The sequence below is a fragment of the Homalodisca vitripennis genome, chromosome 7 (assembly GCF_021130785.1).
Source record: "Homalodisca vitripennis isolate AUS2020 chromosome 7, UT_GWSS_2.1, whole genome shotgun sequence".
Taxonomy (NCBI): Eukaryota; Metazoa; Arthropoda; class Insecta; order Hemiptera; family Cicadellidae; genus Homalodisca; species Homalodisca vitripennis.
The window spans coordinates 117,508,850-117,533,788 of NC_060213.1; the positions used below are offsets into that span (position 1 = coordinate 117,508,850).

A 24,939-nucleotide genomic window follows, 5' to 3' on the forward strand; every position below is an offset into this window, starting at 1 on the left:
TCCCTCTAACCCAAGAACTTTACAATACACTGGATACTACCTGGAGTTCCCTGCTGCTCTATAATAGGAGCAAGGACACATATTAGTTTATCTTATCGCTATTTACTTTATTTGTCGGTTAAGAAGGGTTACCCATCTCTCATTAATGTTATTATTACTCTTAAGACATACTCCCTCTATTCCTTACTTTCCCACTAAATTTACTTATCGAGATCTAACACCGCGTATTCCTCTCCTGAGACCTTTATTTTCTCCCTTGTTCACCTTTATCTTGCCAGCTCCCTAGTCACCCTCACTCCCCTCCATCCGACATCTCCTTGCCTACCTGTTCTCGCAAAGCCACTCGGATCTAATGGTTAACTTGTTCTGCTTTTAACAGTTCTTATAGCTGCCCCAAAGAACACTAGTCATAATTCCCCTAAGCAGTCGAAATGCGAGTACTAAGCTTATCAGATATCTAACCTATTGTGCATGAAACATTTTTCAAAGATATTATCTAATACAAAGAGAATGTTATTATTATTTTAGCTTGATGCTTTGGATAAAACTTTATCTTCACGCATTGGGTTACTAAGATACTTATCCTCTTTAGAAATGTATACACCATTCAGCGCAGAAACGTTTTCCACACCTGAGTTTCAATTATAAACAGTTCTCTCCTTGCTGAATGAGTTACTGTTCTCCTTATCATGGTTAAACAACTGCACTTGTACCACTGTCCAAAATTAATAGGTTAAAGGCAATGGCTCGATCCCATTAGACGGTAACAACAGTTATGATGACCTTTACTAGCTTTGAACCCTGCAAACATCACAACAGGATCGTGAAAACAGGTGAAAAGGAAACCTTTTCGTCGTTGCCCACTATATCGTGAAAAATGCCAAGACCCTTTTGTTTGAGAATGTTTCAATGTGAGAGCTGTAACTACATTGGTCCTCATATCCTTGCTACCCAAGACCAGAGAACTCACTGAATTCACCTAAATATACTTGTGCTTATATTGCCTTACAATTGTATTTACATTAGGCCAGGGCTGCCCAACCTACGGCCCGCGGGCCGTATCCGGCCCGCGAGTCAGTTTTATGTGGCCCGCCTTGTTGCCAAAACAACCATATTTGTTTACAAGCATTTGAAATATTAAATAACTACAAATTTTGAGAACCAAGCAGTCCAGCCGATTTCACGTAGAACGAGCCGTATTCATTTGATGGAGTATGAGTGTTGAAAGTAAAGTAGTTCCAGACAGATTTCACTGACTACGGTGGTGGCTGCCGGCTGGCGAATAGAGCGCGCGTAAAGCACAGCACAGCGCGCGGTGCGGCGACGTAACCCCTACCCAACTCAAGGTCACCACTCGCCACGTGACCCTGCAATCCTAGTGCTATTGCTACTGCCCGTGTGTCTCTATGCAGACAAGAGTGTTTGTGGTGTCAGTATTTACGTGTTGAATACTGCAGCAGTTGAATTTTAATAATAGTGCGAATTATTTAAAAACATTATATCGCAATGTGTAGTACCAAAAAGAGGAAGATTGACAATGAGTGTCGTATTTTTAATAAGAAGTGGAGTGAGCAATGTTTTGTTGTGAATAACAGAAACAGTGCCTTGTGCCTTATTTGTAACGAATCAATAGCGGTGTTAAAGGCAACATCAGAAGGCATTTTGACACGAAACACGGACAAAGTAAATATGCTCAGCTTTCAGGTAAACTTAGAATAGAAAAAGTAGATGCTATGAAAGCATCTTTGTCATCACAGAGAAATATATTTACTAAACGTAATGATGCAAATGAGTTTGTTGTAAGAGCAAGCTACAAAATTGCTCACATTTTAGCTAAGGAAGGTAAACCTTTTAGTGATGGTGAATAGTCAAAAGTTGTATTTTGAAAGCTGTTGAAGAGCTTTGTCCTGACAAACTTTCTTTGGTAGGCTCTATTAGTCTGTCTCGTAACACCATGACTCGCCGAACCGAAGATATCGGCAAAGACGTCTACAATCAATTAATGTTAGCCTGTGAAAAGTTTGAATGTTTTTCAATTGCTTTGGATGAATCCACGGATAACTCTGATGCAGCTCAGATTCTACTGTTTGTAAGAGGTGTTAATAGTGAATTTCAAATTACCGAAGAACTGGCTGGAGTTCATTCAATGAAAACTACTGTAACTGGTGTGGAAATATTTTCTAAAATTAAGGAAACTGTTTTAGGTCTCGGACTTGATTTTACAAAATTAAAAGGAGTGACTACAGATGGAGGTAAAAACATGAGTGGTGCCAAAACAGGTGTAGTTGGAAACGTATACAAAGCAGTGGAAGGCACTAGTGGAGAGAAACCCATCATACTACATTGTATCATCCATCAGCAGGCTTTGTGTGGAAAAAATTTGGAAATATCAGAAGTGATGGAAATTGTTGTGAAAACAGTAAACTACATACGGTCGTCCTCCCAAAAACAACGCCAGTTCAAGCCATTTTTGTGAGAAATAGACAGTAACTACCCAGACGTGCCCTACTATTGTGAGGTCCGATGGCTTAGTAGCAGTAAAGTTTTACAACAATTTTTTGAACTTCATGAAGCAATAGATATTTTTATGATAGAACAAGGTCGTCAAGAGCCAGTACTTTCTAATCCGGTGTGGTTGTGCATTTTTAGTTGACATCACAGTGCATATCAACTGTTTAAACTTAAAACTACAGGGACCTAATTCTCTTGTTACCGATGCATACCATCACGTAAATGCTTTTAGAAAAAAAAACTGGCCCTATTTGAGAAGCAGCTAAGTAATAAGAATGTAGACCACTTTGAAACATGTCAAAAATTTGTATCTGAAGCTAGTGTGCCGTTCCCTTCTGAGTTCGCTGCTAAGGTCGTCAGCCAATTGAGTCAGCAGTTTAACAAAAGATTTGAAGATTTTGACAAAGAGTGTGGTAGAATCAAAATGTTTCAAAATCCATTCAAATGTGATATTGATACTGTGCATCCATCCCTTCAACTTGAAATTATTGACGTAACAACAAATGAAACGCACAAGGAAAATTATCAAGAATGCCTTAAAAGAGGCGATCTGTTGTCTTTCTATAGTGCTTTGCCGGAAGATTTCAAGAACATAAAGAAGTTTGCTCGAACCATGGTTTCGTTGTTCGGTTCGACTTATGTATGTCAGCAGGCATTTTCCAAGATGAACTTTATCAAATCAAAATTTTGGTCATCCCTTACAGATGAACATTTAAAACCTTTATTATTGATTGGGACTACTAAGTTTGAGCCTAAGTGGAAAGATATTCTCAGCACTAAGCAATTCCAAGGATCTCATTGAACTTTTTGTCAATACTGGTATTTTGATTTTAAAATATGTAAAACAAAATAACCTCACTTTTTGTCATTTATGGTGGTAATTTGTATGTCCTAGTATCCTAGTAGGATTAATTTTGAATACATTGGGTTTATATTTACTTCTACTAAAAGAACCTAAAAACATAATATATTATAAACCTTTACCTAACAACTAATAAATAATAAGAAATTACAATAATCAGGAAACAAGGGCCAAATAACCATAAAACTCATATTTTGCACAAGATTTCTGGAAAAAAACCCCAGGCAATACGTTTTGTTTGGGGTTCCAAATCCCCTGGGATGTTGGCCCGCCTGGCCATAAAGGCTTTACAATGTGGCCCTTGGGTAAAAAAGGTTGGGCACCCCTGCATTAGGCCATGAACTGTGCTGTTGCTAAGTCTTCTGTTAGATTCAGTCTTAGACGAAAATCACTTCAATTTCGTATAATAAAATAAGATTGTCAGATAAAGTCAAAGAGCGGACCCGCTGATTCTCAATCTCTTGTATGGCTCATAAATAACATTCGCAGCAAGGCAGAAGACATCCACAACACGTTATTTTTGGGGCTATTAATAGTTTAGTATACGAGATTACTATACTATACTCACACTGGTATTGCTATGAAATATTTTTAACTATTTTATTTACTGATAATCAAAAGTTTCATTCAATGTTGTAGAGATTATATATACGTGCCACCAACAGCATTCTCCACCAGATTTTACAATCAATAACAGAAATGTCTTTTCATCTAGAAAAAATATTATTTATTAATGTTAAAAAGATCTTGTATGAAATTGTATTATATATTGCAAACTTTTAATGGACGATAAATAAACGTTGGTATGAATAAATTATCAGTAAACATTACCTTTTCTAAATTAGTGCAGTATAGAATAGTGCTAACATTATTGTTTCTAGAATTCCAAAATGTCTATTCTGTGTACCTGTAGGGATAGATCTTCATGTAGGAATCCAACGATCTTTCACCTGTCATCCGACTGCTGAATATAAGAAGCAGCGTTATTTTCACAGGAACGATCAATGTTGTCGCCAGAGCAAATTTTTCCCGGGCTAACCCCGCCCTTACTAGCTTGAGCCAGGAGATGGAATCACATGCGCTGAAACTAATCTGTAACGTCAAAAGAATGATGTTATTTTATCGTTTACTGGAAATGAGGAAGAATGAAACCGTGGATACTTAAATATCTCAATAATATATCTATTCGCTTTCTGTAAATTTATCGACTAATGTAGAGTTTATGAGTATTTTTATACATTTTATACGACACCTTACGGTTAACTTACACTCATCGTTAGCAGTAATATGGTAAAAGTTTTCATGGTCGGGAGACGCATGATCTGTATTAGTTTACTGTACGTCTCCAGAACGCCCAAGGCTGGCTCTTCCTCAGATGGCTGTGTCTCTTCCTTCTTGAACAGCATCACCAGCGTCGTTGTTATCAAATATATCCAGCCGAAGTAGTGGAGGAAACCTTGAACAGGAACATAAACGGTTTTTGTGGGCAATGAAGATAAAATTTGTCTTGTATCAATAGTATAATAGAAAATCAGTTTGGCTGTGTGAGTAATATATTCTTTGACTGTGTATCAATAAAATTATTCATTTGGTGGGTGATTCATGAATTTATTTATATCACTTTCATTTATGTATTATTTTATTTCTATATCATTTTATATATCTATTTCTTTATCCTTGTATTTTTATATTTGTTTATTTCCTGATTTCTTTATTGTTTTATATCTATATTCCTTTATTTCTTTACTTCTTTACTCCTCTATTATATAATTGTATTCCTTTCTTTTATATGAGCCTCCCGTTGATGAAGAAACGTAAAGTGTATATCATCAAAGTGAGCCTCAGATCACACAAGGTAATTTAAGAAAAGAAAGCTCAATTCTCAAAATGAACTGAATTTGTCACAGTTAATAACGCAAATATCCATCACATTCTTGTTATCTATTTCAATACTATTACAATCTGTAGAATTCGGCTAACGTCCAATTGAGTAATAGACTGAACTTTAATTTATAAGAGGCAAATTAAATAAAACAAAATTTTCTACATGGCCAATTAGATATTCGCATTATTTTAATAAATACCTGTACATTACCTCTTATCACTTAACACATAAATAAGCAGAAACAATATAAAGAGATGAAAACACACAAATTCTATCTTGACAACAGAACTTGAGAATTAAACAACGCTAATATAAAGGAGACCTTAGGAAAAGTATAAAACTGGTCATCCTTTCTGGCCAACTAATTATAACGTGATTACTAATTGTTAGCAGATTAGTACACAATGATGCTAACTTTTTCTAACCTAAAGATATTAAGGCTCTGTATGTAAAGTAAGAAGAAAGTCGAGTTTTATAAGTTTACACAGCACTGGCTACCAATATTAACTAGAGAACCTAAACAAATAGAATCAATCAAAAATATCTCAGTTAATGGTATTCGGACATACATTTCACATTGACATTAAGAGCAAAGTCGTATGGCTGAAGGCATCATCCAACCATCGTCATCCAGTTTCTTATTTCGGAATGTGTTTTTCATCCTCTCTTATACGCATTGTGCAGTCTTTACTTTTTTCTCTTCTTCTCACCCCTAAGGACTCTCACTAATAAATTTCATTTCAAAACATTTGTATTTAAACTTGTTTTGTTAGGTTTGAAACAAAGCAGGTTTTTAATGCTTCACAAAGCATTCATTGCCATGTTTGCGTTTGCTTGGTTTATGTCCCATGAAGAATTATATAGATTCCAATTATAAAAACTAACTTTTCTAGTTTTTTAATAAATATTGATGGAAAACGCCCGAAGTACTGTAATTAATTCATCCATACTGAACTTGAACTATTAAAAGATTAAGAACTTATGAGATATCGAGAGATTAAGAACTACCTTAAAATAAGCTCTACAGTATACACATTTCCCTGAATAATTATACTTTTAAATAAAGGAAAAGATGATTAATTAAGAAAATATTAGATAAATAAATAAAGTTATCTTAAATTATCTGGTAGACTAATTGGATTTTTATTTCGACAATATTAATAATAGTATTGTTTACAACTACAAATTAATTTTATACTCTTTGTTTTATAATAATTTAGGTATCATTAATAAATATTTTAATTAATTTTTGACGAATTTATTTATGTTATTATTTTTGGAGCTGTAGTAAACATGCAATTCCTGGAAATTTGAAGATAAGAAACGAAATTTTTAATCACATTAATATAGCCTGATACATTATACAGAGTGTCCAGCAACTATTCGAACAAACTTTGCCACATTGTTCAGCAGGCCAAAACTAACAAATAATGCAATATAACAGGTGCCCTATTTCGCTTCGTTTAGCGTCTGTCTGTCTGTATGTGTTTTTTGGAAAAATTTACTACTCAAAAACCACTTAAGATACAGAATTCAAACTTAACATTTATGTTAACCTAGTTTTGGTCCTTTTCAGTGAAAAAAATGAAACAAATATCTCATTGCATTTCAAAACGGCGGCCGACCAAAATTTTCAAATTTTATTAGCTTTGAAACGGCTACTTTGACAACAAATTCACCAGGATAACTTTTGTATTGTATTTTATTAACAATTCAACAATTTTTGTTTCAAAAAGATTGAATAACAAATAACTGAGTTACAGCACCAAACGTAAAAACAGGTTAAATCCATGCATTGCAAGTACATACAACAATGTAGTGGATTTTTACGAATAAACTTCTTAAGATTCTTTATTAAAATACTGAACAATATTATAACCTGAAATTTAATATTTATTTTTTAAATTTGTTTTAAGGTAAATTTAAAAAAAGTTCTTAACCAATTGTGAATCCTGGTTTTTAAATCTAAAAAAAATGTTAATAGGGCTACGTTATGGTTGGGTTTAGGGTTTTCTTACACGGCAATTGTGTGAAACAACGTAATTAATTCAATGTGTTTGAAAAATTTTATTGAACATGATATTTTTTATTAAGATATCAATGATTACATTACTGTAAAACATTCATAATCGTTGCTCAAAGTGGCGTCCTTGTAACTCGTTGCAGATTCTGAAGCGTCGTAAGCACGATTCTCTCACCCCTTCAAAAGGATTACTGTCAACTCTAGCTACTAGATCCATTTCATTCTGTATGGGAGTGGTATACACTAATTGCTTCATGTGTCCCCACAAGTAAAAATCAATGGGTGTGAGGTCAGGTGACCGTGGAGGCCAAGGGACGGGACCTCCACGTCCATCCAACGATCTCCATACACTTCATTCAAATGTTGTCTAGCAATCAGGGAAAAGTGGGCCGGTGCTCCATCGTGTTGGAACCACTTTCTTTGTCTAGTTTCAATAGGAACATGTTCCAACAGCTCAGGTAAGATTTCCCTCAAAAAACTTCATAAGTAGGTCCGTTCAGTCTGTTTGGTATAATGTGTGGCCCAATCAAATATCCGTCTACTATTCCAGCCCAGATATTGACAGAAAATCTGTGCTGAAACTGACGTTGCACAATTTCATGAGGGTTCTCTTCAGCCCATAAATGGCTGTTTCGGCTATTAAATATGCCATCTCGAGTAAATGACGCTTCGTCAGTAAAGAGAACATACCTTAAAAAATCGGGTTCATCAACTAATTTGTGAAGGAACCAACGAGAGCAGTCTACCCTGAGAGAAAAATCTGCAGGTTCTAAGACTTGTACTTTCTGATGTCTGTAAGGGCACAAACGTTCTTCATTTAACACTTTCCACACAGAACTTTTGCATACATCCAAATTATGAGCAATAGCGCGAACGCTCTGGAGGGGTTTTCTTCTACGAATAATAAAACCTCTTCTTCAAAATCAACAGTCCGTACGGATTTTACCCGTTCTACAACATTATTTTTCAAATGTCCAGTTTCCCTAAGACGAATATGAACGGCACTGAAGACGCTATGAACTGGGTGCAGCCTATCTGGAAAGCGCTCTCTGTACAATCTGCTAGCTAATCTGGCATTGCCTCCAGCAAGTCCGTACACAAAGTGAATATCAGCATACTCTTCAAAAGTAAAACGGATCATATCGTACAAGAAACAAAGTAACAAAGGAAATTTAAATTAACAGGAAAAACTACCAGGAATTACAAAGAAGAACAGAACATTCAAACAGTGACAATCACGTTCAAAACATAGACTTGCTCAACAATGTCTTGATAGTTTGTTTATTAGTTTTTCTTCATTTAAAACACCTGATTTGGTTGCTGATTGTTGGTCAGCTGTTTTCATGTAATATTATGCTATTGTTTTTTTAAGAGCATTGTGAATAGTTTGTTTCTTTTTTATTTGTGTGTGTGTAACACGTTGATTACTGTAAATGGAACAAAAATGATAGTAATATTTTTTTAGGTTATAATAATTGTTCAGTATTTTAATAAAGAACCTTAAAAAGTTTATTCGTAAAAATCCACTACATTGTTGTATGTACTTGCAATGCATGGATTTAACCTGTTTTTACGTTTGGTGCTGTAACTCAGTTATTTATTATTCAATCTTTTTAAAAACAAAAATTATTGAATAGGTAATAAAATATGCTAAAAAAAGTTATCCTGGTGAATTTGTTGTCAAAGTAGCCGTTTCAAAGCTAATACAATTTGAAAATTTTGAACGGCCGCCATTATGAAATGCAATGAGATATTTGTTTCATTTTTTTCACTGAAAAGGACCAACACTAGGTTAACATAAATGTTAAGTTTGAATTCTGTATCTTAAGTGGTTTTTGAGTAGTAATTTTTTTCCCAAAAAACACATACAGACAGACAGATGCTAAACGAAGTGAAATAGGGCACCTGTTATATTGCATTATTTGTTAGTTTTGGCCTGCTAAACAATGTGGCAAAGTTTGTTCGAATGGTTGCTGGACACCCTGTATATGAGTCATTATCCTGCTTTTCTCTGTCATCCATTTCCCTTTTCAGTGACCTCTCTTTCATTCTACCTTCTTTTGTGAGCGGAAGTAGGATCCTCAGCTTTGCATACACTTACATCTTACAGGATCAATTCTTTTTAGGTTTTCTATTTTGCTCGAACTTGATATGTAACATCTCAAACTGAACTTATGCTAAATTTCCATTATTAAAAGGCAGTGCTACTTTTAATTTTAATTCTATAGCACACGGTTTAAACAGGTGTTTCCAAATCATACTGGTAAGCAGTATTGTGTTTATCCCTGTACGCATATTTGTAATATATGATTTCCGGAGACAATAATACAATACCACCTCATTAGTTCGGATTAATGGTATCGAAAATAGTATGGATAAAGCAATCCAGTATAAACCGGAAATATAGTAAAATATAGATTGATTAAAGATATTAAGGAATTGTTACAAATATGGCAGTAAAAGAAGGGAAACATTTTTTTTCTTGCTAATGATATTAATAATAGAAAAATAAATAAAATAAAAAATAAATGGATTTGCCCCTATTTATTCGTAAAATCTCATTCTGATTTTTTAACTTAGTATCCTGCTTCGAGCAATACGGTATAACACATATTTCAAGGTCACAACATCTGATTGCGAGTTGTCGAACTGTTCAAAATTAACAATCAGTCAGTCAAGGTGCAACGCTCCGTAGTATCAGGATGAGACATGGAATCGTTACACCGTCCTTAGATACTGTTGAAGATCTCTCTGCTGATATATTTTCCAGGTCTGTCATTTCAGTTATGATATTTTTTGTTTGAACCCAATCATTTACATCTTCCAAATTTACAATTATCAATGTTTCGTAGACCTACTACAAACATTGTAAATTTGTTACGCATACTGTTATTATTATTCTGAATGTTAAATATGTGTAAATTAAAATAAATTACGCTTGACACTCAGCGAAATGTCTTTATTCTTCAAAGTTCAGCCCAGTTAATCCAATCCGGATATTCTGGAGATCCGGAAAGATGTGGTCCGAATAAATGAGGTTGTACTGTTCTTATAAGAACACAGTAGGTTAAACAAGTCTCTCAATTGTAAAAATCTAAAAACTTCAATTATTTCTTTTAAACTGTTTGATAAACTATGCGATGGTCGAAACTGAAATATATTTGGAGAAAAAGGTGTGACATCCTGAAACATGTGTAGCTACGTAAGGCGTAATATAATACTCTGCTTGTATACATTGTATAGTCTGTATGAAAATGGATTAACCCCTGAATAAAGATCTTTAACTGTCAACAAATTGACGTCCATTCACATTTCAATCCCTGGAAACCTGAAGGCTGAAATATATGCATTAAATATTATAATTTAAATCTGAAAATAGTCCCCTAAGAAAGTTTCCTGTTCATATATTTTGCTAATGAGCATATATCTAGTCCAATAATCCGCGTATTATTTCACGTTTCATCATTTCGTTAGGTGAATGAATCTTCCTGACCATCGGACGTTTCTTTATAAATTGTGTATCGTGTATGTATCGAATAGTGGCAACCATACTAACTGGAGAGAGTGATGATGCCGTATGGCAGAGGCTCGGACCGCAGGTAGGCGTTACAGAAGTCTGCAGACTCTAGAGACATGAAGACGAAGAAGCCCACGAAGACTCCGGCCGTCTGCCCTGCAGTGCCGCAGGTAGATGAGTATCCTATGTTCTCCCTGTTATCCAAAACATACCCCAACAATTAAAAATAAACCACAGTACGGGAAGTTTTTGCAATGTTGAGGTGTAAATTTCAAATGGCGTAGTGTAGCGGGTACAGCGGTTATCGTAAGATATCCGCATCAAGCTACGTCGAGCGGGGCTACTGCTTAGATGGGTGAACGCTGAGCGATCCTGTCCTTGCAAGCAGCCCGCTTACTCTGCCATTGGTGGTTGTTCGGAAGTCACCGGTGGTTGTTCGGAAGTCACCCTTAAGCCGTTGGTCCCCAGGTTAAGTGTTAGATAAGGCTTATAATGTACACATGTAATATGTAATAACACATCCTTACTTACTTACTTAAATTAATAACAACAATGTTCAAAAATATTTCATAAATTAGTTTATGCTTTTCCCATTTTCTATATAATATTAAATTTGCAAAAAAAACGTAATAAATGTAATACATTTTTAATAAAATTACCGCTCAAATACATTTATTTATAAGGAAAGTACGAGTTTTCTTTATTTTCCAAACTACACATTAATCTCTGTAGTCTGTATATCCCAAGAGATTCTAGAGATACGTGACAAACGTCACACCAGTTCATCTGAGGTTACGTGTGATGTAAACTGACATTAGAATGTCACATGTGTTTGAATAAGATAGCATTTATGTCTCTAGTGTAATCTTTGCAAACATTGTTTTATCATATTTACTTTAACAAACTGCAAAAGATTATTCTGTAGAGTTGTCTTACTCTTGTGGAAACAATAAAATGTATTTTAAAATAACAGTACTCGAATGACAGTGATATTGCTTCGGGTCATTGTCGGGAAAACGAAAAAAGTGATAAAAAGAGTCCCTTGAGTAATCCCAAGAGTAATCTTGTCCTAGATCACCCATCTACTACTTATATAAGGAGAGCAGTATGAGCTAGAATAACCAAATAAATTGCAAACCCACTAAAACATCTATCGGATATCTATTAAAATCAGTTTTAACTGTTTCAATTTACAAGGTGGTCACGGGTTCGAATCTCGAACAGTTGAAATGTCAACATACGTCAAGTGATATATAGTGTTCAGGCTTTTTTAAGCAAACTTTCATAAAATTGGCTTTATGATTTTATCTTGACCTGTTTCAAAATTATGGTAAATATACCCGAAAAAGAATATTTACTATTTTTTCCAACCACAAATTAGGGTTGCTGATACCATCCAATTTTTTAAAATGTATTTGTATTTCTCTACACAAAAGTTCATTTCAAACGATACCCCACAACCGAGGACTCGCAAAAGGTTTTGGTACGACACTCTATTCTAAATATTTCAAAATGAAAATTTTTACTAACTAACAAACATGAATTGAAACCTGCCTTATCCCTGAAACTAATGTTGTTAACAAACTGATCAACCTTTGCGTTTAATGAGTTTTTATACTTGTAAACAATCCAATATAGTGGCCAAAAAACTATTTTTAATATTTTCTTTCAAAAATTAATGTACATATAAGAATAAAAATCTTTCAAATGTGGAAATTGCTACAATTATTTTCAAAAAGTCATTAAAAAGCTTAAAAACCTGTGACATTTATTGGTTCTTACATCTAACTGGTAAAATAACCACTATGAGCTAATTAATTGAGAAATGTTGGTAACGATATTTTCTTGTGCTGAGAAATGCAACATAAACATACGCGTCGGTGTTCTACAGTTCCACAGCTCTTAAGGAATGTAATTGTAAATTAATTTATAAATCTCATTATAAGAATCAGAAATGCTGTAGCGTCCATCTCTGATAAAAAGCTATTCGTTGAGTGCATTTGCAACTATTAAAAAATTATTCATCTTTGCTTACTGAAATACGGAAAACACACTTACAAATACCTATTTGGCTACTTACAATCCATTAAATAGCTTAACAGTAAATACGAAAGAGTGCCTGTGTGTGTTTCGCACGCGCATGCACATGCAATTTAAGATCTTTATTCGTAAATGCAAAATACATATTTACGTACTTTACACGTTAAATACTAAGAACTAAATCTAACTTACAATCTGTTACACAATAATAACAATTATCAAGAAAGTTACACAATATATCTGTTACACAATAATAACAATTATCAATAAAGTGTGTATTTTGATTTTGATTAAATTAATATAAATTGTGCTCATTTTTAATATCCAACTGTAATTTATTGTAAGCTTTTGCACCCAAGTGGTATTGACCCCTCTCAAATGCGCTGGTACTATGTGCAGCCGCAGATATCAGTTCTCTTGATCTGGTCGGATACTGACGGTAGTATCCATTGCTTACAAAAAGCTTTGGATTACCCTTAACAAAAGAGCATATCTCATACCCTATCAGATCCGCCAGAGTAAGGATTTTTAATCTACCGAAAAGAGGTTTACAAGTCACGAACCTCCTACGTCCTGAGATTATAATGGTTTCAATCACATAATAGCAATCCTTAGTAACATTTGTAAATCAATTACAAAGCTACTAAGAATTAATTGTTATCGATTCATTTACATTTTTATTTGTTAAGAACTGTGAGGTGTAGCACGCTGACACGCGGGTCTGTGTGGTTGTTTTGTGATTCATTCTTTACTATAAAACATATAATTTCTTATAGTCCCATATGTTTAGGCTAGCACAGCCTTTACACACAGTAAGCTTCACTCACTCCAACGTCACCTCCGCAGTAGACTAGACCTACTGATGAACCCTTTTACCCGAATATCTCAAGGTCGCGATTATTCATATCCATGGGGTTTCCCAGTCGTGAGCTACGCATCGGTTATTGTTGTAAACAGTGGAAAGGATCAATCAGCAGTAAGTGAGCCCTCCTGGGGAAGCAGTTGAGAGATTACTGCTAAATGGTTTATTAGTGAGAGGGGCTGCACATTCCTGGTATCAGTGGATATAAAACTCGACCTTTACGTAACATAAAAATTATCACTATATGTAACGAAGTCTTTTCAGTTATTTGAAGTAATGCATCAGAAGAAATCCATACTTACTTATAAGTTAAATACCAAAAACATTTTTTTATACGGAGTGGACCGTATATAGATTACTTTCTCACGTATTTTATACATTAATACAGTGTTATAATGTAATTAATTATATGTTATACAGTTAATTTCAGCCTTTTTAATATCATTTTGTAAGTAAAACAAAGTAAAGATATCTTATTTTAACAGGCGAATTTAGGGTTAAGAAGCCCTCAGTAACACAACCTGGACACCAACGGCTTAAGGAGGCTTCCGAACCACCACCAATGGCCGGCCAGGCGACCTGCTTGCAAGAACAAGATTGCTAAGCAATCACCATTCCAAGCAGCAGCCACGCTCGACGTTGCTTGATCCGGTTATTTTGAGATAACCGCTGTACCCTATACATTGCGCCATTGTCAAATGTGTATTAATAAAGTAAGAAGTTTAAAACATATTAATAAACGGCAATATTAATAAACAGATTTAAAAACAGATATAGTATTGTTACGAATGGTAAATTCCAAGATATTATATTCTGGAGCTTTTTGAGATAAACAATAATATTAAGGTATGAGAATAATTTTTGAACCAGAAAAAACACATACATAAAACACTATTAAGTAGAAATAGTACCAGGAGCACGCTCATACCTTTTAAGCATGGTGAGGACCCAACCGTCCACTGCCACATCCTGAGTGGCCGCCAGGACCTTGAGTACGAAGAAAAACATTGTAAGGATAAGTATACGAGGTCCTGCAGGATCGTCTATCCAGGCATCAGCGCGATATGACAGACACAGCATGGAGATCCCGATGAGGTACTGAATAAATAAATATTTATTAGCATGGATTACATTTAGTTTTTGAATTCCAAATAGTTTCTAGCCTATATTGGACATGTGAGAGTATCATTGGCATGTCTGCTACTACTGTGTATCGAGGAAATCATGGTTTACTTGTTTAGAGGATCATTAACCGTGATTACAACCATTAAAAGCTTATATCTGTATGGCTTGTTTACTGATTGGTATGATTTAGGTCTCAAAGTGTTTATAATTAAATTTAGCAGGTTTTATTACTTTGCAAAAATTTCAAAATTTGTTGGTTTTTACTTTTAAGGCTTAAAAAACATCAATCGCTACCCATCTTCAGATGTGATATAACAATGTATTATATATGTTTTGTCTTGACTTACGATTACAAGAACAATAATGCACTCAATTTCAGTTCATGATCTTTAATTGTTTTTAAATAAAAACTAAAAAACGTATATAAAGACAGACGGTAAAGAAAAAGAGAAACTTTATTTGTTACATTTCAATTGAGCTCCTCTTTGTACATGGAAAAACCACTGAAGTTTTCTTTAGAGAGTTCTGTTACTTATTTATTAATCGTGGCAACAATGCAAGCAATGTTACGGCACTTAATTATACCTTACCGGAAGTGGATAAAAAGGGCTAGAAATAGACATTTATGGTTGAAATATTCTTCGATTTCTGTAAATATTCTTGATTGTAGATAAGTAGATTGTGAATAAGAATAGTGTTCTTTAAATATAAATTGTTAAATGTCCTTTGTTAAATTTAATGTGGTATGCATTGTAAATTATCTTTTTCATATGTATTTGTTGTATATCCTCTTTAAGAAATAAATAAAGTATATTATTATTATTACTATACAGTAAAACGTATACTTTTTAACTGAAATAGGCTTTTCAGACATACCTATGCGCATAATATTTGATTATGGCATCCGGGTAAACTCTACTATGGCGTCTGAAATACAATTCATTTGATACTGAATGGCTTCTAAAGAAGCAAAACCTTTAGGATAGTTTTAAATTTTTTTAATTGTGAATACTGAAATAATATGTACTTTAAACTTGGTACGCCCGGATCAAAATTACCATAGGGCTTCATCATAAATACTTACACTAAGAAGACTTACGGACTTCAATTTTCGAATTCCGCTCACACCGGCCTAAAATAATGTAAGTATAACTGAAATTGTTGGATTTTTTCAGTTAAATATTATGGACTCTTACGGAGAAACTGTGTTATTTTACAGGAACCAGTAAAAACTGTTCACTTCCCGACATTATAGCACCACAACGTTTTTCTTTACACGTTGAGTTCAATTAATCAGAAATGTTTAGGAGAATATAGAGTCCTCCATTACGAACTCTAAGTTCGTTAATAATGGAGCTGTGACTTTTTAAAAGATTTAAACACCCTCCATATTAGAATGAAACGTAAGATCCTGACCAACAAACTTAGCTGAGACATTAGTAAGATAAACTTGTGTACTAAATTGTATTTCGTTGTGTCCATTTTTAGGTAACTTTTTGGGTTTATTATGGTTTCCAGTTTTACTACAAATATTAACGGATGAAATAGAGGATCGTTTGGGGCTGTGGGATTATGATTAATTAAGCTAATAGTAGTTTCCCTAAGTCTTATTATGAAAAAAATTGAAGTGGACTGATTCTGTATACAAAATCCACATAAAATTGACTTTATATACCTACATCATGTCTAAGCGTACAATAAAAAGTCTTCGAACTTTATAACAATAATTAAAATCATAAGCTTGTTTTGTTTTACATTATAACTTATAGCAAAGTTCTGTTAAGGGAAATTTATAGAATAAGTGTAATTATTGATTTTACTATGATTAAAGCATATAATTTGTAAAGCAAATTTTAGGCAAATTAAGCATTGCACATAAAGCAAATTAAAAAAGTGGTTATTTATAAAGCAAATGAGGGGAATTTCTGTGCAACAAAGGTACAAAAGAAACAAAAGCAGCGCATGAAAAGGAAGTCGGGTAATAAAAGAACCACCTAAAGCGCTGTTCTTATAACAGATGTGAAATGTGGAAGACATAAAAGCAATGAAAACTAGGGCGCAATATGACACAGATCTCTTACGTGGAGTCCAGGCTTCCTTTTAGCTTAGTTGAGAAATGGTAGCCTTTTATGATTGTTTCTTACTGTGGTTAAAAAAATATTATACCAGTTCAGACGACCTATTACTATTATTATAAAAGAGATCCTATATATTTCTTACTATATGAGAGATTTTACTTCTTTTAAACGAGAGGTGATGATCATAAGGATTACGTAATACTTTTACTGTTGTCACTGGTTGCCAGTGGAAATTTAGTGAAACTGCAATAACGTATATTGTTGTTACTGAGTTTCCTAAAAAATAAATGTTTAACAATATTATTTTGAAAATTTTTTTGCTTTCGTAATACTTTGAAAAGGAGTGGTGTGTTTTAGCCTAATAATATTAGTTCTTCGTACGTTTCTTGACAAAACTTTCCTAGGTTTGTAATATCACTTTCTTTTTGTCTTAACTTTGAACTGTTTCGCCTTCAGATTTTTTTTATTTTAGAGCATGTTATATAGGGTCTTCCTGAACACAAAGCACAAGCCTATCCAGAAAATTAGATAGACAAAGACAATGCTTTCCTAACCCTACAATGGTTTGAAGAAACGCGTTAAAGTTTCCAAAACACTTAAATTAACGCACTATTATAGTAACAAAAACCTTGAAAGTGTATTGAAATTAAAGTAGATTAAAAGCCAATGCAATTTTCGTAACTGGTGAAATGGTAGTTCAAGGTCTCAAACGGTTATTAGTGAATAAATGTATTGAAACAATAAAGACACAGCTTTAAGGAAAATAAACGTGGTATAGCCATACATTAAAGAAAGTATTTTGCTCATTTTTACATGAAAAAATCATTTGACAAAGTGAGTGCCATTCATGGATCGTCCTATGTAGTTATGAGAGTCTGACCGATTGTATAATCCGGGGGCCCGTAAAAGCTGCCTATGGCCCTGGGTGTGACAAACAATCAGTGCAGAAACCATTCAAGACTTGTTAGAATTTCCTTGTTTTCATAGTTAATTTTTAAGTTATGTTTCAGTCTACAAACTTTTGGTGCGTTATTTGGCGGCAAATAATTACCTGTGTGGGGACCAGCCAAGACTTGCGACGGCCGAATCTCTTACAGTACACAGCATCCACTATTGGAGCCCACAGGAGTTTCATACTGAACGGCCACGTGGTTATACTGTAGATCGCCTGGAAATATCACTGAATAAGATATTATCTAGAGATTTCATATAAATGTGTATCATAATTGTCTACTAGAGGGGTTTACTGGATCTTCACAGAGAATATTATTCATACGGTTATACCGTAGATCTCTTAGAAATATCACTAAATAAGATGTTATCTAGAGATTTCATATAAATGTGTATCATAATTGTCTACTAGAGGGGTTTACTGGATCTTCACAGAGAATATTATTCATACGGTTATACCGTAGATCTCTTAGAAATATCACTAAATAAGATATTATCTAGAGATTTCATATAAATGTGTATCATAATTGTCTACTAGAGGGGTTTACTGGATCTTCACAGAGAATATTATTCATACGGTTATACCGTAGATTTCTTAGAAATATCACTAAATAAGATATTATCTAGAGATTTCATATAAATGTGTATCATAATTGTCTAATATGGGGATTCACTCGATCTTTTCAGTGAATATTATTCATACGGTTATACCGTAGATTTCTTAGAAATATCACTAAATAAGATGTTATCTAGAGATTTCATATAAATGTGTATCATAATTGTCTGATATGGGGATTCACTCGATCTTTTCAGTGAATATTATTCATACGGTTATACTGTAGATCGCCTGGAAATATCACTGAATCAGATATTATCTAGAGATTTCATATAAATGTGTATCATAATTGTCTAATATGGGGATTCACTCGATCTTTTCAGTGAATATTATTCATACGGTTATACCGTAGATCGCTTGAAAATATCACTGAATAAGATCTTATCTAGAGATTTCATATAAATATATAGCGTAAGAGCCTACTATGGGGATTCACTGGATCTTTTTAGTGAATATTATTCATACGGTTATACCGTAGGTTGCTTAGAAATATCACTGAATAAGATGTTATCTAGAGATTTCATATAAATATATAGCGTAAGAGCCTACTATGGGGATTCACTGGATCTTTTTAGTGAATATTATTCATACGGTTATACCGTAGGTTGCTTGGAAATATCACTGAATAAGATGTTATCTAGAGATTTCATATAAATATATAGCGTAAGAGCCTACTATGGGGATTCACTGGATCTTTTTAGTGAATATTATTCATACGGTTATACCGTAGGTTGCTTGGAATAAGATGTTATCTAGAGATTTCATATAAATATATAGCGTAAGAGCCTATTATGGGGATTCACTGGATCTTTCAGTGAATATAATTCATACGATTATACCGTAGATCGCCTGGAAATATCATTGTTATCTAGAGATGTATATGAAGTAAATCTCTTCTAATAGGGCTACATCTCACACATCTGAATATTATACATGAGATTATTCTTTTACATAAATACTAATTATATACTAGGAGTGTAAACAATCTTAACAAAATAAAATAATAAGTTGGTTATTGGATTGAGAATAACCGGCCAAGCAACATATTAATCGTGTATTCTATTAATCGAGTGTTTCAAACAAAACAAAAATACTGCCATCCTATTAAAATTATTCTTGAAAATTGTATATGAATCATGTACGGAGTAAACAGCGTACTACAGGTGTCATAGATACATTAGAGGCTATGATGTTATAATTTATATTGCTTGGATATATAATTGAAAAGTATATTATCAGAATAGTTTGATATGCATGCATGGTGTAAAGAGCGTCCGTTATTAGAGGAAACCTAGTTTCATACTGAATGGACATGATATTTATTATACTGTATATTGCAAAAAATATCATTGTATATATTTTGGATATTTTATATACGTATATAGACTAAAGATGTAATGTAGATCGTCTGGAAATATCGTTCATAGGATCGCACGATGTTTTAGATGAATGGATCAAATACATGGACCAAAGATGTTGTGGTGTTTAGATTGTTAATTATATATAAAACATAGAAGATGTAAACTATGTGAATCTGGTGATGTAAGTTGTATAACAATGCGTTTACTAACCTGGTCATTGTAACTGGCTCCCTTACTCTGTAGGATCATGGGTATCGCCATACTCAGACCTAACGGTATACCTTGCAGCATGTACAGGTACAGGAGTAGGCAGACATTTGCTCGGTCTCCCTTCAAGTAGGGAGTCTTCTTGCTAGTTGGATGTACTGCCTGAAACAGAGTTCAGAGAATTTTTATTAGTCAAGGAATTTATTTTATAGGTTTGTAAACTGGAACCTCCCATTGAAAATATGATAGGTCTTCTTGAAAGATGAATGGAGAGTGTTATAGGACCAAATATATTGGATGTAGCGTTAAAATACTTTTATTCGCAAATCTCCTCTCACAATTGTTGTATTTTGTAGTATATTTTCTGTTCCAAAATCCCTCAGAAAAATCCTTTATTCATTTTTTTCTAATCCACATCCGAATACTAAGTAACTATTATTATTGAGCCCTAATTACAGTAAGGTTTTTAGCTAAAAATAAAATAGTTAATAGCCTGAAGAGTGTCCCTGTTACAAAACATTAAGTGTGTCTATGAGGTGAGGAATGTAAAAATTTGTATAAATACAAGTTTAATTTCGTTAGCTAGTTTGTGTTTTGTCGACTAAGTAAAATCTACCTTATAGGATTTAAGTGTTATATATTAAATTTGAATGGGTTGGTGTGATATAGCATTTAATTTGATTTTTTTTCGGTTGTGAGTTTATTGGTGAAGTCCGTTTTTGTAATTTTTCAATGTGTTAAAAAGTAATTAACAAAACGCGATTCTCGAATTTGCAATAAACTTACTATTCAGAGTTAAATTATTATGACTCGCTGCTTAAACAGCTTGAAAATGCCATATCAATTTATCATAAATATCAAAATTAAATTAGTGAACTCTAAGTATTATATTGTGTGACTAAATGTATTACAAATTTATGGTATTGACTAAACTTAGCTGTTAATTGATAGTCCTAGGTAACGGGAACTATTTGTATTTGAAATATTAAACTTAAACCCAAAATGAGATGGCCACTAAAACTCAAACCTTGCTAAACAAAAAGTAGGTTATATTTTATGAAAACATTTTTAAACTTGACAGATAAGTCTAAACCACTATTAATATTTTTCAAATATATTACATTTCTTCTTTCAAGCCTAACTAAACAGTTTTGTGTTGTAAATAACACCGGTATTTTGTGAAATTCTTATCATATCTCTAAATTAAAAAATAATGATATTTATAGTAACAAATTCAATACAATTTCATCCCTTACAAATCATGTACGATCTGTTCTACCACAAAACTAACATTGTAAGTTACAAAGCTAACACTTCCACGGCCCTATATCCCTTATAAAAATTTGAATTGACTTTTCTCCATTATGCTCACCTTTGCCATCGAATCTTAGAATATTTAATGGAAAAATCTTTAATTAATACATTTTTGCGATAGCTGTAACAGATTCTTTTTTATTACAAAAACCCTCCTGGACACTAATTGGTTTATCAATTCTGCTCATGACTGATTGCTGTACGAACTAGGATGGTTTAATATTTCAAAGAGGCTTTATTTGTAACGATAGAAAATAACTTTCAGTATCATAAAGTATTATTATTCTTCATGTATACATGTATTTATGTATTTTGTATTATACATTATATAAAGTAAAAAATACTAATAGCACATGTATTTCAATTATAAAAGATCGTAAAAAACCTAATGAATCTAATGAATAGAAGAAGTTTTAAACATATGATATAAAATTTACGTATGGTCTACTGATTATAAGGATTAAGATGAATTGTGGATTTCTATAATTTAAGAAATAATGAGTAGAACGAATCAATTTAAAAAATAAAACATCAATATTTTAACGAGTCGGAGAATAAAGCGTTTTGTAGAGCTTTGGACGCACTAAACCCACCTTGTGAGTAATCTAGGTCAACTCTAGCGATATATAATTTGCGTATCAAGAGATTAGAGAGTTTGTCAGTTTGGATCTCTAGGCAAAGCCCATATAGACATTAGCCAAGAGTAATAGAGTAATAAAAGCTTTTAAAATAATTCGTACAAAATCACAAAGTCTGTGAGGATGAACCTAAGTTTTATTTTTATTTCATATATTTCAATAGAATATATACACGTTTTGTCTTCGGAAAAAACGGAACTGCTTATTTATACAGAACTCAGAGCCTGTTTTACTGGTAGAATGATAGGAATTTTTTAATGGGTTTCCGTTTTTATTTATACGCTGAAGGCAAGCTTCCGTCCTCTTCTCTCACTTCGTCTTAACGACAGTTATAAACTCTTAGACATAAACTACGTTGCAGCTACATTGGAAACCAATATGAGGCACATATGAATTGTTTTAAAGAGTTCTTATTACTATTTCCAGTTAATATTTAATCCAATATACAAATTATTATTGTCAAATGCATTAAAAAAAAGTATTTACCTCTTCATCCAGGACTTCCTTTTCTGGTATAACCATAATTCTGTTGTTAAGGAATTTCTGTGAAATTAAAATACATTATTAATTAATAGAATAAACTTCATATAATAGTGAATTTATCATAAAAAATTATGTTTATGAAATTTCAATGTTATGATGGACACTACTCATGACATTAAAGGATATTACTGTATAAACCAAGTCTTTTGGTAAAAACTTCTTTGCATTTATTCTTATCGTTATAATAACTAATGTAAGCATTGGCTAAGCGTTACGGAAGCATATTAATCTAGGAGTCTGTTACTTTCATTTCTGTCTGCCCGTCTATCTGTTGGTCTGTTTAGGACAAAATCACACAGCTAGCCTTTTCTTCATCGAAGTTGAGATTACGTACTGAGATATTGAGCTCTATAGGCAACCTTACCAATCCTATCACTCCGGAAACAAGTACAAAGGTCCTTTAAGGACCTTAAGTGCAATGATAGATTTTCTCAGCTTCTTGTCATACGACAAAACAGTGTTAACTTCTAAGATAAACTGTTTTAGTTTTTAACGCCACAGATTCACTTGAAATAAGGGTTTTCCGTTTAAATTCGTTACTACCATTGCATTATGGCCGGCTGTTTGTGGTATGGAGCATTTTTTTCCATAATGGTAATTCGTGATCTTTCCACATAGGAAATATCTTGCTAGCGTCAGTTTTAGCTCATCGCTTTAAAAGAATTTGGTCTGCAAACTTATCTAACAGGTAGGTACAAGTTGACACTAACATATCATTATAATGATAAAAATTCAACCTAGTTTGGACTAGATACAGACGTTCTAGAATGTGTTCTTTGTTTTTAAATCCTCACTGCAGTCGGTGCATAACCGTTGTTCAATGTCAATGGAGTTTTAAGCAATCTCTAGCTCGAGTCTCTTATCTGTGTATGTATTGGCCTTGTGTCGATGTACACATTTTATTGACAGTGCAGTACTTTTCCAAGACTTTATATTTATATACAATTATATCTACCCACCTTCCATATGAAAAACAAGGTAGTAGCACGCTACTCTTGTCACGTAACCGTCTTCGATGAGGTCACATGTACAATACCAAATATAGTTCATTTCATTGTGCTACATGTTGTACTACATTACTTGTTCATGTTACATGTCATATGACTATACTCAGTTTGTCTACATTTGCGTAATCTGCAATTTTCTCGTTGTCATCATGAATAACAATAAGTCTAATGTGAAGATGGTCACTGAAACACATCCAAATCCTATGCAGTGACATGCACAACAATCAAACTTGAAGTTTCCTGTATATAAATGAAGCTTCATGCAAAATTTAAAGTCTATAGGTCAGTTGTCGAGATATCGCAGGACAGACAGATGGATAAACACCAAGACAAGCATACTATCAGGCAGGCGGGCAAAAACAACATATTTCAAGTTCCTCAAGTAATAGGCTTCACTAACGTTCAGCCAATAAATAATTCTAATATTTTATCATTTAAAACTAATGTATATGTAACAATGACATGTGTGTAAATGAACATAGTTTTTTAAGTAAAGAGAAAACAAAAGACCATTTTCATTTGAACGAACCAAAACTTTTGCACAGTTTCATATAGAAATCCGTTAAATCAGGTTAAGGTAATAATCAGGATTTTTTAACTTTTCCAATGGTGTATTTTAAAAATCGTCCTCTTAAGATTATCTATTCTAAAATATTAAATTTTGGTTCACATACACTATGTGTTAGTTGCGATGTTCTCATTAGATACTCTTAATTCATTGTAATAAAATAAATAGTAAAACACATGGTGGATCTATTAATTTTAAATTATAATCAATTAAAGTACATTTTGAAAAAAAAAAAGAGTCCTCCTACGTGAATAGTTCCACCTCTTCTAAAACGTTCCTAAAAATAATTATAACCATCTCCCTACATTTGTATAAAAGACATTAATCAACCATAATAAATTGCTTTTGTAGCGGGTATTACTGGCGGGTATTAAGTTTTCAAATTAAAAACCTAAGAGTTTTACTTCAAAATTAGAGAAAACTTAATTTAATCAAAATTAGACAAAAGTAGTCTTTTCAAAATTAGCTATAGCTTGATTTGTCGATGATGTCATTCTCACTTACCTTGAAGGCGAATGACTTTCTATCACTCTACGACAACGGACGGAGTTAGACTCACGGATACCAAAATGTTACGTCGTTTTTCTGTCTTTCCACCTAATTACAATGTTTGTATTTTTAGTGCTAAGCTTTTAAGACTTTAATATTTTGCACTAAATCATGTTTGTTGAAAAAGAGATAACGTTGTAGTTTCAGTCTGACAATTGCGTGTAAGATTAATTTCCTTCTACTTCTCCGAAACACTGGTTATTGTAAATACCATAAAGAGGTTTATTTGTACAATTTAGCAACAAATAAGATAATTTAAAATTTCTACGATTAGTTATCAAT

General features: G+C 33.1%; 1 protein-coding gene across 1 annotated transcript in view; it reads right to left on the reverse strand.

Moving 5' to 3' along the window:
- The window catches only part of LOC124366231 (acetyl-coenzyme A transporter 1-like), a 30,433-nt gene extending 5,720 nt beyond the window's left edge, over positions 1 to 24,713 (reverse strand). The window contains exons 1-8 of the mRNA XM_046822623.1: positions 24,613 to 24,713; positions 22,477 to 22,533; positions 20,042 to 20,200; positions 17,955 to 18,071; positions 14,629 to 14,798; positions 10,838 to 10,992; positions 4,642 to 4,829; positions 4,281 to 4,465 (exon numbers count right to left, since the gene is read on the reverse strand). Of these exons, the coding sequence (XP_046678579.1) occupies positions 4,281 to 4,465; positions 4,642 to 4,829; positions 10,838 to 10,992; positions 14,629 to 14,798; positions 17,955 to 18,071; positions 20,042 to 20,200; positions 22,477 to 22,512 (1,010 nt within the window). The 5' untranslated portion in view covers positions 22,513 to 22,533; positions 24,613 to 24,713. The remainder of the gene's footprint in view (positions 1 to 4,280; positions 4,466 to 4,641; positions 4,830 to 10,837; positions 10,993 to 14,628; positions 14,799 to 17,954; positions 18,072 to 20,041; positions 20,201 to 22,476; positions 22,534 to 24,612) is intronic.
- Between the last annotated feature and the right edge of the window lie 226 nt (positions 24,714 to 24,939).